This window comes from Staurois parvus, unplaced genomic scaffold (assembly GCF_062004578.1).
Source record: "Staurois parvus isolate SC_StPar_1 unplaced genomic scaffold, SC_StPar_1.0 ptg001846l, whole genome shotgun sequence".
Taxonomy (NCBI): Eukaryota; Metazoa; Chordata; class Amphibia; order Anura; family Ranidae; genus Staurois; species Staurois parvus.
This window is the reverse complement of record NW_028319642.1, coordinates 16598-38062: the sequence shown is the minus strand read 5'-3', so window position 1 is coordinate 38062 and position 21465 is coordinate 16598. Positions and strand designations below refer to the sequence as shown.

The 21465-nt window shown below is 41.3% G+C and overlaps 1 protein-coding gene across 1 annotated transcript in view; it reads right to left on the bottom strand.

Moving 5' to 3' along the window:
- LOC149434043 (CD2-associated protein-like) overlaps positions 1–17022 on the bottom strand; it is a gene marked incomplete at its 5' end in the record, with an annotated part of 117726 nt that extends 100704 nt beyond the window's left edge. The window contains one exon of the mRNA XM_089664175.1: positions 16862–17022. Within this exon, the coding sequence (XP_089520301.1) occupies positions 16862–17022 (161 nt within the window). The remainder of the gene's footprint in view (positions 1–16861) is intronic.
- Positions 17023–21465: the final 4443 nt, after the last annotated feature.

Below are 21465 nucleotides of genomic sequence, written 5' to 3'. Positions count from 1 at the left end.
GTCTTAAAGAAAGCCTGACCGCTGCCAATACCAACTTCTCAGAATGCTAGTTGCCTGGCTGATACTTGGAGGATATAATAAAAAGTGTCTGAAACTTGGTCTTACTTGGAGTGCAGCCAATCAGCTTTTAAATGTCAGTTTTTTAAATTGTGTTGGAAAGAAATGAAAGATAAAAGCTGATTAGTTGCTATGGGCAACGGCAGCAGTTGAGACAGAGCGGTCTCAGACACATTTTATTAATTACCCACCTTGAGTGAGCAATATGGAACAAGCAAGTGATTACATAAAAATGTAGAGGATGTAGAGATGGCAGAAAAAAAATGTGCTCAGGTCTGCCCCCCGTTTTTTTGATACTGCTCTTTCAGTAAAAAAAAAAAACAAAAAAAAAAAACAAAAAAAAAAAAAAAAACAACCCCTAGGGCTCATGCACATGGGAGTAGAGGGGGTAAATAATGTAAAACGTGTTTGTATTTCGGTGCCTGGGAGCCAGCTGTATCCTGTAATTCACTTGTACATGCAGCTGAATACACCATCAGTGGCTCCCAGGTGCCGAAATACCATTAAAGTGGGTGTAAACCTCAGACATAAAATATGAGCAAAGCACATCATTCTATGCTGTGTACTCTGAGTGTGCGGAGTGTAATTTCTCTCTGCTGCCTCATTCCTCTTATCTATAGCAGTCACTTCTGAAGCTTTTCCTGACACAAAGGTAAAAAAAAGTGATGGGGGGAGAACAGCTCCAGCACACATCTGTGATTGACAGCCACAGCTGTGCATGTTCTCCATGTACTGTGTGAATTGTATTCCTTCTCTCCAATCAGGGCTCAGAGCTCCTCTCACCAAGACTAGCACCGTGAGAGTTAAGATATCTGCCCCTGCTGCTAGAGCTGAATAAAAATAATTTAATTTGAGTGTTTTCAGAACGATCAACAGAAGAAATGTTGCAGATAAACAGGTACAACGTACAGAGGAGCATTTATTAAACATCTGAGGTATATGTAAGGGTTTAGAACCACTTTAAATTTTACATATGTCCCAATACGCCCGTGTACATGAACCCTAAAGTTGGTTTTGAGCTTTCCTCCTGATAGCTTGAGCTCATGCCCCCGTGTTCTTGGTCTTGATACTGCCCTCCTGAACTTTCTTTACAAACTTAATGTATTTAAAGGTTTCAATCATGCCCCTCTTTCCCTTCTATCCTGGAGGCTGTCCATATTAAAGTTCCTGTTGTCTCACCCTATGTGTTTTATCCCTCAGACATTCCACCATTTTTAGTGTCCATTTCTGGACTCATTCTCTCTTATCAATACAATACTTTATACAAGTGAGGTATCCAGAACTGGACACAGTATTCTACATGAGGTCTAACTAAAGAGCTATATACTGTGGGGCAATCAGGATCTCCTTCCTCCTGCTGGTGATCCCTTTAGTGATACCTACAGATCTATACAGAGAAATATGGACGGACTTTCTTCCTCCTTCTGGTGATCCCTCTAGTGATACACCCCAGAATTCGCTTCAGTTTTACCAAACCTAGGACACACAGTTTGCTCATTTTGCACTTATATGAAACTAGTAAACAGAAATCATTATCCTCTATAGTTCAGGCCAATACTGTACCCCCCAATATTGTACTTGAACAGAGGATTCTTTTTCCTCAATGCACTATTTTGCACTGAAAATGTTTAAACTTAAAACTTTCACTGCTTAAACAATTTCCCAGCAAAGTTTTATGTGACATCACCTCTAGGAATATCAACTCTACTGCGCCATATTGTGTCATCAGGAAAAATGGCACACTTTACTACTAACCTTCCTTCAGTTGTAGCACTTACAAAAAAGGGAAAACAGAACAATGTAGTTCTACTCCTTGTGGCATGCGTACCTTTTGTATCACTTGACCCTACCTTTCATAGTGTAAGCTCTAATTAGCAGGACCCTCAGATTCCTCCTGTGCTGAATTGTATTGTGTCTGTACGGTCTGCCCTCATGTAGTAAAGCACTGTGCAAACGATTGGTGCTATAGAATGATAAATACTGCTAGCGACTGGTCTCTTCTGCAAGTACCCCAGTTACAGGCTTCTGATCACTCTCTGGGTTTCTTGATGTGCACCCTAAAGATGCTAAAACCAAATATTAGACCGAAAACCAGCATTTTCACAAAGATCATGGCACCCCCTTTGTTTCTTTCATGGCAGGAGTACTGTAAGTGAGACTATAGTCTTGGAAAGTAAATAACACACAGATGAGGCTAGGAACAAAATAATCAATGTAATTATACTGGTAAATACGAAAATGGTAACGTGCCCTTGATATATACACTAAACTAATTTCACTTTAGTAATAATCCAAACTACAGCACTTCCTGCCTGGGATTTGCATGTGACTGCTCCGGTTTCCTCTCACACTCCAAAGACATGCTGGTAGGTGAATTGGCTCCTGCCTAAACTGGCCCAAAGAGGTCTATGTATGAATGTGAGTTGGGGATCTGAGATTGTAAGCCTCTTGAGGGTTAGGGACTGATGTGAATGTACAAAGTATGTATAAGGAGCAATACAAGTACCTGTAATAATAATAATGCTTTTCCATTTGCACAATTACTAGCCCCCCTAGAACAGCCACACAAGAACGCACACACATTCCAAGGATTTGATTTACACTGAAACCCATTAGCCTACTTCAAGGGCTAGATCATAAGACCACAACATTGCAAGTCCATGGTCCAAGGCCTCACCTTGATGCTAATCTTACATGGAGCAAAGCACACTTGAAATACAGCTCAATCGACTAATGTGTGCTTACTGCATTTATGTTCTCTTTCATCTGGACACAGATATGACATTATCTTCCTAAACCCACCCACTGGGCAAAAGTCATGTTTGTTGGGGCCATCAAACAACTTTATCTGGAAAGAAAGAGTGCAGATGAGGCTCAACTAAACACACAACCAAAACTAAACCATTCTCGATCACTACCGTTCCCCATAGTATAAGCTGGTGTATGGCTGATTCACTTCAGTACTCCCGTCACATGAACACGCATAAAAATGGGCAGGACAGAGATTGCCCACAGGAAGGACAGTGAGATTTTGTCAGGGCAGGAACGCTGGAACGGGCAGGCAGGCCTATGGTACGGTCACGCTGCGACTGACGATAGCCACTACCCACAGACCGGAGTCCCTCAGGGCGCGGAGTCTAAGCCCCAGGCTACCCTTCACCAGGGCCCGATGGTGGGGATGGACTTGACGCAGCCTGAGACCAGGTCGCGGCCCCCGAGTGACCCCAGCTGCGATAACAACTGCCGCCAGTGGCGTACAGCTGGTGGGAGCTAGATGGGAACACGAGTAGAGTAGTCAGACAAGCCGGGTCAATAACAACGGAGCAGACAGTACTAGACGGTAGGCAAAGCATACTCAGGTCACGGGCCGGGTTCAGCAACGGGAGGTCAGGTAAAGGGTTAACACAGAGAATAGTCTTGTCAAAGCCGGGTCGGTTACCAGGAGAGCAATGGGAACAACACAAGAGCTTGCAACAGGGCAACATACAGGATACAAGTGCAGAGCACACTTGCAGACAGCAGGTTTAAATGTGCTCAACCACACCCTTCTGAGGAGGAGCCGCAGAAGCCTGAAGGCATAAAGGTTCCCACCATGCTTTGCAGAAAACCAAGATGGATGCCAGCTCATGGAGATGCACAAGCTCTGAAGAAAGGTAGGACCTTGACAGATTTTGCATACATAATCAGCCACCTCTTTATTGTGCGAGGCCCAAGCTGGTCAGAGTTCAGGAAATTCACATCGATTTGAAGGAAAGGACATATGACTTGCTCGGTGCCACCTGCACATATAAATAGATTTCCAAACTGTAGTTAGTCAGGGCGTGTCGGTTGTTTGTCAAGACAAGAATTGTATGTGTGGGCTGTGAGTGTACAGGGCAGTCAGTGCTGAACAGGGAGCAGGACAGGTAATAGGAGACAAAGTAATATAGTAACAAAGGGGAGTTCTAAGGAGACAGTCAAGTAACCTCCCCTCTGAAAAGACAGGAATGTTGCAAGATTTCTTATCTGATTAACATACTTCAGAAATGTGGAAATGTTCCTGAATGTGAAACGTCACCAGGCTCCATACTGAACAATCAGATCAAGTTACACACTGAAATTCCCATCAGACAACCACCACACAGAACTACAAACCATTACCAATAGCAAAAAGACTAATTTATTTATTTCAGGTACTTAATTTACACAGGATTCAATTAACCTACCAGCGTGTCTTTGGAGTATGGGAGGAAACCGGAGTAGCGGGAGGAAACCCACGCAGGCACAGGGAGAACAGGCAAACTCCAGGCAGGTGGCGCTGTGGCTGAGATTTGAAACAACGACCCTAGTACTGCCAGGCTGAAGTGCTAACCATTTAGCCACTGTGCTGCTTCTTCTTAACCAACACAATAATCCAAACACACCCCAATCAACAGTATACACTAATTAAAGGGAGGCATAACAACTATGGTTTTGTTGAGCATTCAAATAGGACTGCTCTATAAAAAGAATTTACCAGTGGAAGCAAGAAATGTGTGAACAGCACCAAAAACTCCAGCCATAGATTTTCCTGCTGAACTAGTCATAGTTCAACTTGTAGGAGGCTCTGTCAAATCTACCTGGCTTGACAAAAGTCAAATTTTGGTAGAGGAGCTGGGTGGAAAATTGCCAGTGAAACAGTGACTGCATCCAATCTAATGCAGTCACTCTTCAGGTACAGTCAGGTCCATAAATTTTGGGACATTGACACAATTCTAACATTTTTGGCTCTATACACCACCACAATGGATTTGAAATGAAATGAACAAGATGTGCTTTAACTGCAGACTGTCAGCTTTAATTTGAGGGTATTTACATCCAAATCAGGTGAACGGTGTAGGAATTACAACAGTTTGCATATGTGCCTCCAACATGTTAAGGAACCAAAAGTAATAGGACAATTGGCTTCTCAGCTGTTCCATGGCCAGGTGTGTGTTATTCCCTCATTATCCCAATTACAATGAGCAGATAAAAGGTCCAGAGTTCATTTCAAGTGCGCTATTTGCATTTGGAATCTGTTGCTGTCAACTCTCAAGATGAGATCCAAAGAGCTGTCACTATCAGTGAAGCAAGCCATCATTAGGCTGAAAAAACAAAAGAAACCCATCAGAGAGATAGCAAAAACATTAGGCGTGGCCAAAACAACTGTTTGGAACATTCTTAAAAAGAAGGAACGCAACGGTGAGCTCAGCAACACCAAAAGACCCGGAAGACCATGGAAAACAACTGTGGTGGATGACCGAAGAATTCTTTCCCTGGTGAAGAAAACACCCTTCACAACAGTTGGCCAGATCAAGAACACTCTCTAGGAGGTAGGTGTATGTGTGTCAAAGTCAATAATCAAGAGAAGACTTCACCAGAGTGAATACAGAGGGTTCACCACAAGATGGAAACCATTGGTGAGCCTCAAAAACAGGAAGGCCAGATTAGAGTTTGCCAAACGACATCTAAAAAAGCCTTCACAGTTCTGGAACAACATCCTATGGACAGATGAGACCAAGATCAACTTGTACCAGAGTGATGGGAAGAGAAGAGTATGGAGAAGGAAAGGAACTGGTCATGATCCTAAGCATACCACCTCATCAGTGAAGCATGGTGGTGGTACTGTCATGGCGTGGGCATGTATGGCTGCCAATGGAACTGGTTCTCTTGTATTTATTGATGATGTAACTGATGACAAAAGCAGCAGGATGAATTCTGAAGTGTTTCGGGCAATATTATCTGCTCATATTCAGCCAAATGCTTCACAACTCATTGGACGCCGCTTCACAGTGCAGATGGACAATGACCCAAAGCATACTGCAAAAGCAACCAGAGAGTTTTTTTAAGGGAAAGAAGTGGAATGTTATGCAATGGCCAAGTCAATCACCTGACCTGAATCCGATTGAGCATGCATTTCACTTGCTGAAGACAAAACTGAAGGGAAAATGCCCCAAGAACAAGCAGGAACTGAAGACAGTTGCAGTAGAGGCCTGGCAGAGCATCACCAGGGATGAAACCCAGCGTCTGGTGATGTCTATGCGTTCCAGACTTCAGGCTGTAATTGCAAATCCTTTGCAGTCAACCAAGTATTAAAAAGTGAAAGTTTGATTTATGATTATTATTCTGTCCCATTACTTTTGGTCCCTTAACAAGTGGGAGGCACATATGCAAACTGTTGTAATTCCTACACCGTTCACCTGATTGAAGTTTGAAGTTTGCAAAAGAGCACCTGGATGTTCCACAGCACTACTGGCAAAATATACTGTGGACAGATGAAACCAAGATTGAGTTGTTTGGGAAGAACACACAACACTATGTGTGGAGAAAAAAAGGCACAGCACACCAACATCAAAACCTCATCCCCACTGTAAAACATGGCGGAGGGAGCATCATGGTTTGGGGCTGCTTTGCTGCCTCAGGGCCTGGACGGATTGTTGTCATTGATGGGAAAATGAATTCCAGAGTTTATCAAGACATTTTGCAGGAAAACATACGACCATCTGTCCGCCAACTGAAGCGCCGCAGAGGATGCGTGATGCAACAGGACAATGACCCAAAGCATACAAGTAATTCAACAAAACAATGGCTGCAACAGCACAGAATACGCCTTCTGGAGTGGCCCAGTCAGAGTCCTGACCTCAACCCGATTGAAATGCTGTGGCATGACCTTAAGAGAGCGATTCACACCAGACATCCCAAGAATATTGCTACACTGAAACAGTTTTGGGAAGAGGAGTGGTCCAAAATTACTCCAGATCGTTGTGCAGGTCTGATCTGCAACTACAGGAAATGTTTGGTTGAGGTTATTGCTGCCAAAGGAGGGTCAACCAGTTATTAAGTCCAAAGGTTCACATACTTTTTCCTCCCTGCACTGTGAATGTTTACATGTTATGTGCAATTAAACCATGGCAACATCTAATGTTTGTGTAGTATTATGTTCAGCAGACTGTGTTCTTCTATTGTTCTTCTATTGTTGTGACTTCGATGAAGTTCAGAGCACATTTTATGCCCAATTCATGCAAAACTCCACGTAATCCCAAGGGGTTCACATACTTTTTCTTGCAACTGTACATCTATTTTTGAGATTAGAAGGCTGCCAAGTTAATGCTTGGAGGGGGGAGCATAACGTTGGCAAAAACACTGCTGAAGTTTTAGCCAAATCCCACGAAACTGGACAAAATTTGAGTGGTAGGTGGACCAGATGGCCTCCCTCGCCTGCTCAAGAAGCCAAATCACCTTTTGTCTAAAGCATAATACACACGATGAGAATGTCGGGTAAATGATTGTTTTGTTTTTCCCCTTGCATGCTAGTCTCATATCGAAAGTGAAGAGGCTACTAAAGTTACAGTTAATGATGTCATCTTCAGAAGTGATGTAATATATTCTTTCCTTTCAGAGCATGCATGGTCTCGGTCACTCGATTTCTTTCAGACTAATATTGTACTGATTAAAACAAAAATCGTTCATTCTAGTGTCAGACAAGAAAAATTTTTGTGCTCGATAATTTCACAAGAACTGTTGTGATCGGCTTTCGAAAGTGGTGTACTAACGGTCAGATTCACAGACAATATCGCTCTGAAAGTGGGATTTTTCGTCCGATTTTCTTATTGTGCGTACTAGGCTTAAAGTGATACTAAAGTCTTAGTTTTTTTTTTTTTCTTAAAAATACCAAACATGTCATACTTACCTGCTCTGTGCAGTGGTTTTGCACAGAGCAGCCCGGATCCTCCTCTTCTTGGGTCCCCTCCTGGCCCTTCCCTCTTGTTGGGTACCCCCATAGTAAACAGCTTGCTATAGGGGCATTCGAGCAGGTGCGCTCCCAAGCCACGGCTCTGTGTCCATTCAAAAACTGAGCCACGACTCAGCCCTTCACTCTCATGATTGACTCCCGCTGCTGTCAATCACAGCCAGTGAGCCAATCAGGAGTGAAAGTCATTGCAGAACCGATGCTTTTGTGCTCATCACTGGATCAGCATGGGGGATTGTTGGGGAGACTGCAAGACACAGAAGGGTTTTCAGCTTCATGCATAGAATGTACGAAGGTAAAAAACCTTGAGCCTTCAGAACAGTCTAACAATTTTCAAACACTTGCATCCAATTAGATGCACACATCGTGCAAATAATTGCCAGCCCCAAAACAGGGCTACTGAATACAAATGGGTTGATTTACTAAAACTGGGGAGTGCAAAATCTGGTGCAGCTCTCCATTCAAATCAAACCAATCAGTTTCCAGGTTTACATGATCAAAGTTTAATTAAACAAGCTGAAATTAGAAGCTGATTGGCTACCATGCACAGCTGCACCAGATTTTGCACTCTCCAGTTTTAGTAAATCTACCCCAAAGTGTGTATGGCCAACTTAAAAGAATGACTTTGAAGACTTCTGTGCTTCTACTGTGAAATTTGAAGATAAATTGTAGTTTGTCAATTGTAAATTGCAGCTAAAGGTTAGGGAGGGCTTGTTTTAAAGAATTAATCTAAAATCACTGAAAGTCTACAGTCTAACCATTGATTTTATTTTAACCACTTGCTGTCAGGGGCAATTTTTTAAATGTTTCACGCACATGTTAAAATCAGCATTTTTGCTAGAAAATTACTTAGAACCCCAAACATATAAATTCTAAAAACAGAGGTCCTGGAGAATAAAACTAGGGTGATTGCAATTTTTTTATGTTACACAACATTTGTGCAGAATGAAACTTTACACTAAAATGCTCAATTTTTCAGTGAAATATAAAAGATGTGAAGACCCAACTGCCTGCACCCTAGAAATGGCGACAAACTACAGTACCTAAAATTTTTCATAGGCATCGCTTTAAAAGCCTTCAGAGGTTGTCTCTGTAGAGGAAATTTTGAACGATGGCCCTAAAACACAGGTGTCAAACTACGGCCTTCCAGCTGTTGAGGAACTACATGACCCTTCATGCCTCTGACTTTGGGAGTCATTCTTCTGTCAGCCTTGCGATGCCTCTTAGGATGAGTAGTTGCGCAACAGCTGGAGGGCTGCAGTTTGACACCCCTGCCCTAAAATGATTGCTCTCACGGTCACGGTGATATCTTACATGATTAGCGTAGTCGCTGTTTACATACATGTGTGGGGCTTAAACATTTATGTGTAAATGTGGGGGCCAGTGGTGCTTTTAACATTTGTTTCTAACTTTTTTTTTTTATTTAACCTTTTTGCATCACAAGGCCCATATGTGATCGTTTTGGGCAGGTGACAGGTACTCTTTAGGAGACATCAGGAGTCCATTAGATCCCCAATGTCTCTCTACCCCCCAAAGCAGCTAATCAAGCACAGATTGTGCTCGATTAGCTGCTTCCCTGGCTGTAATAAGGGAGAGCTCAGGAACCACTACAGGCGGTGAGGGTCCCTCTCGGTACTGTAAAAGTTTTCAGATCACTTTTACTAGACAGCGGATAACTGGCGGTAAAAAACAATGCCAAGCTCATAGTTTCAGCTGCAGCCATAATCTTGGTATAACAACTTGCCAACAGGGTGTGTGTATGCGTACTCACAAACCATGGAATTATAGAAAACAGAAACAATCAAAGACAATAATATTCATATAAAAAGTTCAGCCATACTTCTGAGGCAGCCCGTCAATTTTTTTGCATATGATTGTGCAGTGATCATTGTTTTCGGCTGGCAGGGAAGGCTCCTTGCCAACCGAACACAATAGCACTGCAGGAAGGGATTCTCCCATCAACACTGACTGTTGATGGGGAAAGTGAGCAAATTTATTTCCTTCTACCCATATGAAGAGGATATAGAGACGCATGAAGATCTGGGGGGAGAGTGGGGGTATAAAGAACTTATAAATAAAGGGAACAGAAAAGGCCAAGAGTTAGACAGGAACATGTGTTGTCTTACAGTTTGTAAACAAGGGAGGGTTGAGGAAACACATTTAAAATTACTCAGTCTTTAATGATTTCAGGTCAAACTTCACTATTCTGTAAATATTCTACATTTAGCACTAATGGACAATATGTAGGTTAGTAAAGAACCGGGCTCCCTTTCTATTAATATACATATATTTTTGGTTAGCATATCACAAGCGGAGTGTAAGTGACACAAAGATCTAAACACATCTGGGTTACACATTTTTTGCTGCTGGTGGAAATTGTGCCATTATGCAGTAATGGATTTTATTGCTGGAAATGAAGTCATAAGCTGATTGCTTTAACCAGTCATATTGCACACAGATGCCAGGCACTGAAAGGAAGGAGAATTAATGTTTAAAGGGTGCTCCACTTCTCCATATAAATTACCGTTTCCAGACCGTTCATTCCGACAAACATCTTACTATAATATATCTACATTAACAAAATTTTAATCAGGTTATTTCCCTGTGAAAGCCTCCTGCAAGTAGACATCCAAAAGCCCCGAGACTGCTGCTGGGCACAGCCATCTTGGATGTAATGTCAGCAGCCCCAGAAGACAAAAAAACTTTCACTCAAGTTACACTAAATTCCCATTCATTCCTCCCCCAACAGCTACATAAAAGGTTATGTAGAGAGGTGAGGGATGGGATGGGATGGAGAAGCTGGGCCACCACAGAGAATAATTAGATACGCTAAGACTGGCCATACATTATACAATTTTCTTGAGATTTTTGGTTCAGATTTACCAAAAACCATATAATAGGAGGTCAAACCTAACAACACTTTCAATTGTATCCAATTAGGCAGGTTCTTGCACTACATAGTTGAAGGTAAATCTAAAGGAAATTGGGCAGAAATTGGACAGTGTGTGGCCAGCCTAAGAAGAGGATTAGGACATACAAAGAGTGGGCTGTGCTAGGAAAGGGGCTCTTCTGGCAAAGTCAGGTTTTCTAGCATAGGCACATTACAAATAAATTAAAATTAATTTATGGAAAAAAAAAAAGTAGGCATTTAAAATACATATAAAACAGTTTTTTTGTTCAGCTGATCATTTCAAGCCATCTCCAGTTTTCCAAACTCCCCTTTCCCCTTCTACTGTAGCCATGGCGGACGGTCAGTACTTCTGCAATGAACAACGCTTACATAATGGCGTGTGAGCTGCAACAGTCTAGGTGCACAGAAAGTGGGTTAAATGATGCTGACAGTCATTCAACCTGGAAGAGCAGTGCCATCTAGTGATGCTGAAGACAACATTTTTCACTCAAGAACACGGAAAGATATTTTTACCATTGCCAGTGACCTGCTCATTATTTTTAAGACTTCACACACCACCTGTCCCATGCTTACCAATATGAGGCTCAAAGAACGGCAATCATTGACTGCACCAGTAGGGGGCCCTGTAGATGAATTGTAGACTTGGCAGACATTTCAAGTAAAGCAAGCTGGCAAAACAACTGGAAAGGAGGAATCTAGCTATGTCTAAAAAGCAGATATCACAAGCCAAAGCTTTTAGAAAAAAATACTCACTAAATTGCCCAGAAAAGCCAGCCAGATTGTACCCATCACCGGCCAACCAGCTCTAGAAAAATGACTTGGTAACATCAGCAAGAGAGACACTTATTTCAGACACCATTATGTGATGGTGAGTAAATGCTGGCAGTCCTAAGATTAATACAGAGAATATTGTCAGATGGATCACAGCCAGCCAAGATTTATTACATACCTAGCTTAGGATCAAAAATGAAAGACAAAAGTTTATTGAATAAATGCAAAGTGCAGAAGACAGTAATTAATTTAAGTAAATAAGAAACCAACTGACTGCTATGTTCCTACACTGGACATTCTGCAACTGTCCTTGGCAAGGCTTTATAGAACAAAGCTTGCTGCCAGGGTGGATAAAAATCAATGAGAAAAAAAAAACAAAAAAAAAAACGGATTTTTTTGATTTAAAAATCGGATTTTTTTTATTTAAATCGGATTTTTAAAATAAAATGCTTTTTGGAGTAAAATATATTACCATCCAAAGGTTATTCCATCATGAAATAAAGATTTGTTTTTTAATTATGTAGAATAAGGCTGTGTATGTTTAATGTTTTTGGTAAATAAATCCCATGAATCCATTCACAATGTCATGCTCTTCCAGAGGTTTTTGTAAGATTATTGGGCAGTTTCTCTGCCTACAAGATATTATCACAGATGATCAGTTTACTTTTGCAGTTCTCAAAACTGAATTTGACTCAGCGGAGATCACATGCCTCTTCACAGCAAAAATGTTATAACATGAACAGAGTTAAGAAAAAGACCTTAATCCTAACTTCTACAAACCTATGAATACAGAATCAACCCCTTCAGTGCTAAGTTTCAAGAAGTTCAGTGAATAGAATAGAAACAATATTTTTCTGATTGTTTGGAGTGGAATAGATCTGCACAAGAAGAAAGTGAAACTAAGTGTGAGGAGGAAGGGGCTGGCAGTCTAAGTTTCTTAAAATATATAGATTTTGTTTAGCCAAATTAGTTAACAAACATGGATGTTGGTTTAAGCAAATCACATATGCTGGAATGTTATTGTTTCAGTTGAATAAATCTATTTAAATTGTTATTATTAAAGTAATGATTATTTTTCTCCTTCCTAAGTACAACAGAAAAGTTGTCCAAATATGAATGATTAACCTATTAAACTGGGGATAAAAAAAACTAATATGAAAAGTTGTTATTCTAAAAATCTTCATCTACTTGCATATTAAAGTTATACCAGCAAGAATTAGTCTTTATGTAGAAAACTAGGATTTAAATCAAGCCTTACTGACTAGTGATTTAAATCGTGATTTAAATCAAACCCACCGCTCGCTGCAAAACATTTCAATCCGAAATACCACTTGGCATACAGGGCAAGAAACCTAAACAATCTGTGAACTTTTACACAGTTAGAGTGACCCTAATACTGCATGTTTGTAAATCGGAAGGTTATTCTACACTCATAGGATAAGTTAATCTTTTTACAAAAAATGAATGCACTTTTTTTGCAGCTAAAAAAATTAGCATTTGTTATTTCTTGTTGCAGGAGCCTCTAAATCATTGCTCCAGCAATCAGCAGATTGCTGGTATTATGCAGGTCTCCTGCAGACACGGTCAGTATATTTGCTAGCCCATACAGCATGTACTGACACTGACAGGAAGAATCAATGATCTACCACAGCGCCATGGTAGTTCATTGAGAACTACAAGCAGACGGCAGCAAAGGCTGTCGGGACTTGTAATTAATTCATTCACAGAAAACTGTAAATGAATGACGCGGCTGGGTGGGCATTATTTTTACAATTAAGACACCTAGTGGGGAGAAGATCCCCTGCTAGCTGTCACAGTGGGGAGGAGCAGAGGCCGGTCCATTCATAACATCTTACAGCCTGAACAGGGGCGGACTGACAACTCATGGGGCCCCCGGGCAATAGGGGATTCATGGGGTCCAAGTCCTCGCCCACACTCAAACCACACTCAAAAAAGCCTATGAAAGGTACCAGGGGCATCTCATGGGGCCCCCTACTGACCCTGGGCCCTCGGTCAGTGCCGGAGTTTCCGAAAAGTCAGTCCGCCCCTGACCTTGAATATGGGTGTAACATGTTACAAAAGGTGAATTTATCCTTTAATGTTTACCTTCCTAATTTTGGATGGGGAACATGCGCAGTCTGTCCCGGATGCCCCATCAGTGGGACTAACAAGTCCTAAGTCCTCTGATAATGTGCATGTCCAATGAACAGAAAAGAGTTACTACAATTCACCAACGGGTTAAAGGATAAAATCACCGTTCATATTAAATAAAAAAATGCATTTTTTTGCAGGAAAAAAAAATTGTGCGTTTGTTTTCTAAGGAGCTTGCAGAGCATTGCACCCATGATCAGCAGATCACAGGTGCAATGCCAGGATCCTGCAGACTCCTAGTCAGCTGTTTGCCTGTACTTCTCATATGAAAGTTCCTGAACTGCAAGTTGGTTTAAAAACTACAAGAGAGCTCAACAGTGTTCACTGAGAACTACAAGCTGTCTGCTGCAATGGAAAACAAAAGTTGTAGTTCATTCATTCACAGAACTCAGTAAAGGATGTGGTCATGTGGGTGGAGCCCAGCACGGCCATGCTGTTTTCAAACAGTGATAGTGGGATATGTCACGTGGGAGTATGCTGAACATGTTGCATCCTAAATAAGGGTGTAATATGTAGTATGTACAGAAAGGTGAACTTGGCCTTTAACAGTCAATCACAGTTGGTGGGAGGATCACAAGATGTGATGCAGTTCCAGCTTTCCAATGCCACTCTTGTGCCTTGGCACACAGAGCAGCAGTGATATATATGTGTAGTTGCAGCTGCACGAAGACCAAGCTGGTAGCAGGAGCCAATGCAGAAAAGGAAGTACTGGTAGCAATGGAAAAAAATTCCAGGGCCAAATTCACAACAGTGGGAAAAGTTGGATTGTGCTTAGAAGTGTGTCTAAGCAATGGTAGTTTGTATTCGGGTTTAGTAACACTTTAAACGGCTTCCTTTTTGATTAAAATACAGTAGTACATGCTTTGTTCTGTAGTTGTAAAGCCGTGGTAATTACCTTCTGCCTGCCTCTTCAGCCTCTATAGGCTTCCTGTGATTGACTGTCCATGCTAACCACAGGCTCCCTTTGCACAGTTATTGTTGGTGGACCTGCATGTGCTCCTGTTGCAGAACTAAAGGCAACCATGCTGATGCCCACCATGCCTGATTACCTCCACTGTCAGCCCATGGCCATGTCCCCTGCACTGCTCACCAGTGTTTGAACAACAGTCATGCAGCAGAGGGGTTTCTCTGAGCCTGTGACTAGAAAGCAGTAAAGTTCTACTGGCTTCTCCATGACCACAGCCCTGACCTTAAAGATGCAGACACAAAAAAGTGCAGTCACATAACATGGGAGTAATCACACCAGCAGATTACACATAAGTACTAAACAGTGATTGTGCTTCACTGTTCCTCTGACACACTGCAATCTGTTTACACTGAAAAGAGAACGGACTCTACTTGGCTAGTTAACTCAAATCAAAAGCACTAGAACAGCCTTGTTCAACCAGGGTGCCTTCAGGTGTACCTTGGCAAAATGCCTACAAATTGTCAAAAAATTGTATACAAGCCTGCCTTTTAGTTACACAAAGCCACAAGTTTTCATTGTTCACCATTACAACTTTCCAGCCACCAATGACATAAAAAAAAAACCAATGATGTCATCAGTAGATAAGGACATTGACACCTGAACAGCATCCTTGCTTGCCCCTCTCCGTCAGCACTGGGGTCACATAATCTGACTGAGGGAGAAGAGAAACAATGGAATACTAGTCAGTACCAGTGTGCAAAGGTGTACTTGCTTTGGAAGAACAAATCACCTCTGACATTGGGTGCCCCACATGTGCAGATGTTGCGGTGTTCTGTAAAACTATTTGTTTTTTGTATTTTGTAATGAGTGTCTCAAGATTGTGCAGAATTGTAAAGGGTGTCTCAAGATCGTGCAGAATTGTAAAGGGTGTCTCAAGATCGTGCAGAATTGTAAAGGCTGTCTCAAGATCGTGCAGAATTGTAAAGGCTGTCTCAAGATCGTGCAGAATTGTAAAGGGTGCCTTGGCTGAAAAAAGGTTGAGAAACACTGCAATAGAATATGAAGTACAATCAACTGTGAATGTCTCCCAATTAAAACCTACCTATTTGTATGCATTTGCCACATTACTACATGCTATACAGGCTTTCTTGGCACACTTTGCCATATTGGTTAAGGCAGAGAGGCAGTTCCAAAAAATAATTTTAAAAAGTTTAACGAGTTGGTTCACCTTTACCAAAAACGTGCTTATGCAGGTGAGGGGCTCCTGTAGATAAATACAAACTGTGCAGCTTTTGACTAAAGAGGAATAACACCCTTGCTATAGGTGTAGGCCATTTGCTTACTTCCCAAAGCCTGGCTGAAAAACTCTCAGAGATGGCATTCCTAGATCCTGCCTTGTTGATTGGACGTTGCCAAGTCACTCCCAGTCATTACTCTCACACCCAACATCACAGGAGGGAGCTCCCAATGCCATGCATATGTGTAGTCCATTTTTTCCTCCGTCTCATCGTCACCAAGCTCAGAGCAACTGCAACAAGGGAGAGAAAGTGCATGCCAGGGGGTTTGAATCGGTTGAAATTGTCTCAGCAAAGTTCTAGCAACAAGGAGGGAGGAAATGCCATCTCTGGAATGTTTTTGACCAGACTTCAGGAGGTACACAGATGACCTACACCTATAACAAGGGCATTATTTAACTTTGGTTAGAGCTGAGCAGTTTGTTTTTATACCCAGACACCACTTACCTGCATAGACAGTTTTTTGGCAAAGGTGGAGTAAAACTCAAGAACAAAATTATAACATACTGCAAACATCAGTCCTTTGATGTGGTAGCTGCATTTGTTTTTTCCCCTTCATGTTCACAGTTTGATCTTGCCAGTAACACACTTCCTATTATAGTAGGACAATACTCGCTCATCCTTTTGTATCAGAACAACAGAAACGATATAGGATTACAACCCCCCCCCCCCCTCCTATTGTCTATAACAGATGGGCATTGTTCTGTAGTCTTATCTTCTGTACCAAGGCAACAGAAACAAGATAGGACTACAGAAACATGGCCTTCTATTCTTCATAATAGGTATGGTTCTGTAGTCCTCATAATGTAACTGATAACAGTCAGCACAGGAATTAAACTCACAAGATTTCCGGCATGATCAACAGGGATTTTGAACCTGTCAAACAGGTTTAACAAAACATTTTCAATGGTATACTCAAAGAGACTAAAAGAAACCAAACTAACAAAAGTTCATTGTTGGGGTTTACATACACTTTAATACTGGACAATGCTTCCACCAGTAAGGAAAAACATGTAACATACCTTAACAAAGTTATCAGGAAACGCTCCTCGCTTGCCGTTTAATTCTCCTTCCAGCCATCCCTCCTCTTCCAGTTTCTTCACGTTCTTGATGATGTCACCCACCCGTATGGACAGCTCATCCTCATGTACCGCATCATAGTCATATTCCACAATGTATTCAACTGCTTAAAAAAAAAATAAAAGCTGTAATTTATATAACAAGACATTTAAACCAAGAATAAAAGCAGTCTGCTATAAATGTATTTATTTGCAGCCTAGAACATTCACAATGAGAACATGAAACAGGTAAGTGAATTTGTTTGTTGCAGGGAACAGCCAATAAACACAAGAATTTAGGAGCCTTGATACTTCAGACAAAATTACTAGGAGACATAACCTAACAGATGTAGACTGAATACTCAAACCAACAATAAACATGTAATGGGAGAAACGGAGAAGATATTACCACTCTCCTCCTGACAATACTAGCTATTTGGGTGTCAACATTATCCTCTGACTTTTACACATTCTAAAATCACTGACATGGAACAAATATGTAAATCTGAAGTCTTTACTTCACTTGTTATGTATTTGATCCAGACCAATGGCAGAGACAATGCTGAAACCAGGCGCTATTCAGGCAGCAAGCATATTAAAAAGGAGGCCCGAACGAGCAGTCTTCCATTTCATTCAGGACAGGTTTTCTTTATCAACTCTGCATTAAAAGCTGAAAGAGGCACTTGAGGTTTTATACTAATCTCTCTGTATGTCAAACAAACCTCTTTCCTGGCTGACCACTACCTCCTGCCCAACAGAGCAGCTAGGGGACTTGAAATTCGAGAGGTAGAGGCACCAATTGGATAATCAGGAAGAGGGAGGCCAATCAATGCCACTCATTTTTCAAATACCATAGACTCCCTAAATTTCATGCTGCACCTATCAGACCCATAGGGAAGCCACTTTAGGTCCCTGGTGCAGATCTATTTTTAGCAATTACAAAAATACAGGCAGCATGGGGAGGCAAGCTAAAATCGATCAGTACAATGAAAGCGTATTTTTTTAATTTTTTTTTGGATGAAAAGGTGTCCAGCACTGGGCCATGAATCCATCAGGTGGGGAGGCAGGGCAGTTCACACCCATTCCCTGCAGGCCCAGAGTCATAACACAGCTATGAAAAGGGGGCCTGGATTAGCAGGAAAGTGCCAGGGCTTTGCCAGAATGGGACTCCGCCATATTTTGTAATGGTTCATTTGTGCTGGGAGCGCATTTCCACACTGGCAGCAGTCCTTTAATCATCCATATATGACTGTGTAGTCAGACAACAAATTGGAAACAGCCCTGTCCCCTCTCTATTCTCATTGGCTCACTGGCTGTAATTGACAGCAGCCAATGAGGAGAGGGAGTCCCGAGATAGCCCAGACTCCAGTGCATATTGCTGGATCGAGAGGGGGCTTGAGTATTAGGGAAGGCTGGGGGAGATGCTGTTTATTACTATCATGCATAGAATGCATGCATGTAGGTAATAAAAAACCTTCAGCCTTTAAAACTACTATAAAGCTCCATTCACACTTGACAAATGGCAGCCAATGCATTTCAATGGAAACCATTCAAATCTATGCGAGTTAGGCTCTATGTACACCAGCTTAAAAAATGTTCTTGCCAAAAAAAGGCAAATTTTGAGCATTTTTAGCTTTTTTTCTGCCAAGTGCAAAGCTTACAAAACACCTCTGGCCTTCCTCATGTGTATGGACACATAGAATAACATTAGTTGCTTCAACAAGCAAATCAGTAAAGTCCTCTAGGAGCAGCATTTTTTTGTTTTTTTTTGCCAGTGTGCATGGAAACTTAAAGTTGCAGTGACTTTAAAAAGGTTCCTGCACTACGTTGATGAGACTTTCAAGCAACTTGAGTACCACAGACTACAATGTAAACTCTCAAAAGCTGCACCTTAATGTTATCAATGCAATAGTTGTGCAACAGTCAAAGCCAAAGTCGCATCCATCCAAAGTTGCGATGTAAAGTTGAAATAGAAATCGCACGACTTTAGAGTCGCACAAGTGTGAATGGAGGTGTCGTAGGAAAAAAAATTAGATAGGCAAATTGATCAGAGCTATGGAAATTTAATTGCATATAGAGATTGCCAGAGCTGGCCCGAGCACCTCTCTGGTTTCTGAAAGAATTATAACATACTCTACAGGCTGTATACAAGAGATATTGTATAAAGGAAACTACCAGTGCATGCAGGATTGTTCTTTAAAGGGTACTGCACAAATATGCCAGATAAGATGATCTGAGAACAGATTAATACTTTTCAGGTTCTCTGGGTCAGGGGTCAACAAAATATGGAGTTCAGGAGCTAGCAGCATTTATTTTTTTAAGCCAGCTTCACTGATAACAACTAGAGAAAACCTCAGAAGTGGGTGTTTAATTCAATCAAATCACATTTTGATTTTCAGCGGTCAATGTCTACTCTCACATATTTTGTCATCTTTCTCCCAAGCTTTATTTCTGATTTATCAGAAGATCAGGTCAGTTACATTACCCACCAGAAGGTTCAGCAGAACCTCAGCAAAGACTCTCTTACCAAAGATCCTATCTACTATACCTTTTAGGACTTCCATCCCAATTATGCTGGTAGGTTAACTGTCTAAATTGTCCCTAGTATGTGTATGTATGAATGTGAGTTAGGGACTTTAGATTGTACGCCCCTTGAGGGTTAGACTGATGTGAATGTACCATATATGTATGTAAAGAGCTGCGTAAATTGACGGCGCTATATAAGTACCTGAAATAAATAATTAGGAAAGATCTGGACACATTGCAGGCTGCCTTAAAGGGCCATAAATGTGAACAAGAGAAAATTATTTGCACCTAAAGCTGTTGTGGAGACCTGGGTTTGCCACAACTGATAAAGTTCTATGAAGCTACACACCCGGCCCAATTGGTTCTATCCCATGTGCGTAAAGGGTCTCCTCAGTGGGGCCAAATGGAGGCTCTCTTTCTTGCAAACCACATACAGTAGAGACCCTCATGTGGATTAATTTAAGGCTTAGATCCCTCCCCCCCCAAATCTGGCATTGTTGTGGTACAGACAGACAGAGATAAAAAGGTTTTCAGGTCTTCACATGTTCACAACACCAATTTTTGTGAATCCTGGATTTAATCTGGGAAAACAACTCTTTTGAATTGGAGATTTACACCAACTCTCTAATACCTAGAACACAGGAGCAGAAAACTGGACAACAAAAAAAGGAAGAAAAAAAAAAACAAACATTTGGCGGGATCGTCCGATATAGTGACTGTAATTACACAGCTTGTGACAGCTGATCATGACAGTTCATGCGACAATATTCAAAAAGGACAAAAAAAAAACACAAAAAAAAACAAACAAAAATGTTTTTCTCGTAAGAGAACAGAGTAAACAATTCTCATTTAATCAGTATTCATCCGAGAAAAAAAAAAAAAAAAAAAAAAAAAAAGGTCTGATATTCTCATCTTGCGTATAGGGCATTAGATAGCTTTGCATCAGGTAGACAAAACCTTTTCTGCACGGACAGTCAGCTAATCAAAGGAGGTCCACTCAACTGCAGAGTCACCTCTGGCTATGTAAAACCCTAACCAAGGTGAAAACCCACACTTCTACAATTCACGTGCTATTACAGGAGACAACCCAAAAACTGTTCTACATGACTCTTTGGGAAACTGTTTGAACAAAGACTTTGAACTTTCTCAGCAGCACACCTGGTGAATAATTATTATACAGTATTGATAAAGCGCCAATAGTTCGCTCAGCGCTGTACATTACAAAGGGGGACAGAACATGTGACAGAACAATACCAATACAATGCAAAACATGAGAGGATTGAGGGATAATGTATCTAAAGTCTCAGTTACTACTAATAGAATACCAACAAACCATAAATAGCCAGGAGCTGGCAAAGTTAGTAAACCCCTTGGACTTAGTCAAAAAAACAATTGGATCGTGGGTAATCAGTAGATTGTCTAGCATTTTGAATACCTCATAGACCAAATGTGGGACCCGTGGATTCACTGTATCTTTCCTTCACATCTCCCTGCAAAGTTTGTACTGCAAAGGACCCTTTTCCTTCCCTTCCCATTTTCTACCCCTCTTCTACTCAGCGATTGTTAAATATTATAGCATAATGATCTCCTAACATTGATCACTAAAGCCTAGTACACGTGGGCGAATGTCAGACGGCATTGGCTGGTTCAATAGAAACTGGCTGACATTTGGCCTGTGTGTAGGGTAGCCGGTCCGATAGAAGCTGTCCGTTCCTCAGGCTTCTGTGGATGGGGCATAACTAGCCCAGCCCATTGGGTTGAACAAAAACAAACAAATAAAAAAACCACGAAATGTGGATGAGGCTTTACACCTTGTATGGAGAGACTAAAGATACTGATCTTACTGTCTCTCATTCACATTTGTGAAACAGAACATAAAAGCTCTTAGTATTGAATGGCTTTTCTATGTGTATTCATGAGCTTGTAAAAAAAAAAAAAAAAAAAAAAAAAAAAAAAAAACCTCAAAAGTTAGCCAGCAGCTGTAATTTTTAAGGAACATGGTGTTTTGTCCAGTCCTACTTTAGGTGCAATAAAGCATTATT